Source organism: Limulus polyphemus, unplaced genomic scaffold, assembly GCF_000517525.1.
Source record: "Limulus polyphemus unplaced genomic scaffold, Limulus_polyphemus-2.1.2 Scaffold1622, whole genome shotgun sequence".
NCBI classification, from domain to species: domain Eukaryota; kingdom Metazoa; phylum Arthropoda; class Merostomata; order Xiphosura; family Limulidae; genus Limulus; species Limulus polyphemus.
In genome coordinates this window covers 191052-194288 of record NW_013667232.1, presented here as the reverse complement: position 1 = coordinate 194288, position 3237 = coordinate 191052, and the positions used below count along the sequence as shown (strand labels likewise).

General features: G+C 35.2%; 1 protein-coding gene across 1 annotated transcript; it reads left to right on the top strand.

Annotated features, from left to right (window-relative positions):
• Nucleotides 1-1062: 1062 nt before the first annotated feature.
• Nucleotides 1063-2745, top strand: LOC106464341 (histamine H1 receptor-like). Its single transcript, XM_013924471.1, has one exon. The coding sequence runs from the start codon at nt 1063-1065 to the stop codon at nt 2743-2745; it is 1683 nt and encodes a 560-aa protein (XP_013779925.1).
• The last annotated feature ends 492 nt before the right edge of the window (nt 2746-3237 follow it).

Genomic DNA, 3237 nt, shown 5'->3' with positions numbered 1-3237 from the left:
TTTAGCTCATAAATGTGCATGAAACAGAATTATTCATCGATCAAAGAATTACAGATAATGTTTATATAACAAAATTTCGTACATATGTTTGAAAAGAAAAAACTCGAATGTAAATTAAAGTAACACTAGATTTATTGCAAACACAATTTGTGAATCGGGTTTGTTTGTTAATATAATATAAGCCCCCAAGTGGCACAGCGGTATGTCTGCGGACTTACAACGCTAGGAACTGGGTTTCGATAGCCGTAGAGGGCAGAGCACAGATAGCCCACTACGTAGCTTATCATAAATCAGTACTCGCCGAATAATAATCGCATTAATTTGTTTCAACCATATATGTATATACGATTTATAATAGTTAATGTAATTAAACCAAAAATGTAAATCTTTTAGTTTCCTATGAAGTAGCGTCATTAGGGTTTTAAAGTAATTTTAGTTTGTTTTTTGTTTATTCAAATTTCAGATTGGTCTACTTACAATCATATATATGCTAAACCTAAATGTATTCTTTTTTAACGTTAAGATTAAATCTTCATTCAAAATTATGTACAACTTATGATATCCACGTTGCTTTTTATATATAACGTAACCTTCAAAGTACCATGGCTCTATATAACACTGTTAAACATAGGTCAGCATATGTCTTTACTACAATATGGTTCTCTATAACACTGTTAAACATAGGTCAGCATATGTCTTTACTACAATATGGTTCTCTATAACACTGTTAAACATAGGTCAGCATATGTCTTTACTACAATATGGTTCTCTATAACACTGTTAAACATAGGTCAGCATATGTCTTTAGTACAATATGGTTCTCTATAACACTGTTAAACATAGGTCAGCATATGTCGTTACTACAATATGGTTCTCTATATCACTGTTAAACATAAGTCTTTACTACAATTCCTAATTAATTTACATATTATCATTTATTTTAATAAGACGAAGGTTCTAAATTATTTTACTCTGGTGGCAAATGTGCTAGTTACTAGCTACTGTTTTCAAGAAAAACAAAAAAATGTTTTAACGTGTTCATTTTTCTTTAAGGTTAGCAATATGTTTATCATGAGCCTGGCGATTGCTGACCTAACTGTTGGAATGATCGTTATGCCAATCAGCTCAGCCTATGCCATCACTGGAAACTGGAAATTTGGAATCATCGTTTGCCAGTTCTGGTTGTCGGTGGACTACAGTGCAAGTACAGCATCCATCCTGAACCTTTTCATCCTAAGTTTGGACAGGTACTGGTCAATACGTTCACCCCTGAAATACTTAAGGAAAAGAACAAAAAAGCGGGCTCTTATCATGATTGGGATAGTGTGGTTGGTGTCTGCTATGTGGATTGTTCCAATTATTGGATGGCACTTTTGGTATAACAATGGCATTCGTAAACAGCCTAGCGATGTGTGCGAAACGGAATTCGCCGATAATGTGTTTTTCAAACTGACAACGTCGACTGCCAACTTCTACGTGCCCATGCTGTTAATGATTTGCTTGTACGTGAAGATATTTTCAGAAATTAAGAAGAGAAGTAATTTTGAAATCGGTCAGTGCAATCAGAGAGGAAAAGAAATAAATAATGATTCCATTAACCAACCAGTGTGTGAAATCCAATCCCAACAAGACAGTTGTCAGAGAAATGTGAGATGGCACTCGACTCGAAGTCGGATCCAAGGCGAGTCTAGACAAGTCCGGAATGCTTCGACTCCTTTTGGTGAAGAGTTCTTTGAATGTGATGAAGAAAACCAATATTCGGAGTCCAGTTTTACAATCGAAAAACGAGAAATGGACCCCTGGCGAGATGTCAATCAGATTAATGTCACGACATCTAACCATTTTAGTAAGAGTGGGAAGAGCAATTTAAAGACAGTGAAAGGAAATCGTCGCTATAGACATTTAACGTTACTATCAGTCCCCATGCTGAACGATGAGCAGGGACATCAAATTACTCCATTCCACAAACAGCATTTCGATGATGTCACAGTCAATGTTGAAGTGGTCAGTGACAGTGGCAGCGAGGACAAAGATTTAGTCTTTCACGAAAATGACAAAGCGTCAACGTTCCATTCACGCAGACAAGCTTTTCTTTCTTCATCATCAACATCGCCAAATACTGACGCGAAGCCAAAGAGATCAAGATGTGGATCGGGAAAATCCAAATCATTTCTTGAAAAATCTTACAGGCCCAAAATAAATCGTAATAATCTTGGTCAAGAAGACATAGAACTCGACTCCGTGGTGGATCAACTACTGAAGCCCAAGGCCAGCCTTTCAGGTAAGCATAAACATTGTAAAAACATTAAAAACTCGCTTTATGTAAAACCCTGTGATTCGCTGGCTCAGCGTGGCACCGGATCAAATATCCGAGCTGGATCAGGATTCTTGCCTCACCTCACCACAGCATTCCGCGTTACAAGAAAATCTCTGGCATCGAATCTAAGGCAAGAAAAGAAGGCTGCTAGACAACTGGGAGTTATAATGGGCGCTTTTGTTCTATGCTGGCTTCCTTACATTATAACATTCATTGTCACAGCTTACTGTGATGATTGCATTGATCCAAAAATCCATACCGCTACCATCTGGCTAGGCTATTTGAACTCTACGATGAATCCATTTTTGTACGCCTTGTGCAACGATAATTTTAAGAGGGCTTTCAAAAAAATGATTAGAAGGAGTTCCAGTTATTCCAAGTTTTTTCCTGCTTTCAACAGCACACGGACAGACCATCTTTTTGCCTGAAAGTTAATCATTTTGAACTGATAATATATAAGTCAAAATAACGCTCAACTGGTTCTAATTATGCGTTATCTTCTTTCTTTTGAGTTATGAAGTTTTAATCAATTCTCATTGTCACTCTGATTGAAACTTTAAGTAAACTGTATAAGTTTAAAGGAATAGTTAATCATTTGTACAGTTAAGGAATTAATCATATTAGTGTTGGTAATCAAAACTGATTATACATTATTGACTTGGTGTTTTAGTTTATGAAATACATGTACGTATATATATGTATATAAAGATAATATTAATAGACAATCTCAAAATATTCTTTTTCTCTTACAATGTTATGGCAAGTTTCTTCTAAATATACATATTAACGAAATTGCCTACTTGTTTTCAATAAGCTTTGAATTGTCTGTGCTACATTGTTTCAAAGTTTTATTAATGTAATTGAACTGTTATTTACATCAAATAGTAAGTATTTTAAAGCTGTGAAAATTTGAAAAATAA

What these genes read in the sequence shown, in the direction of transcription:
- LOC106464341 (XM_013924471.1), top strand. Translation starts at nt 1,063, where the DNA reads ATGTTTATCATGAGCCTGGCGATTGCTGACCTAACTGTTGGAATGATC.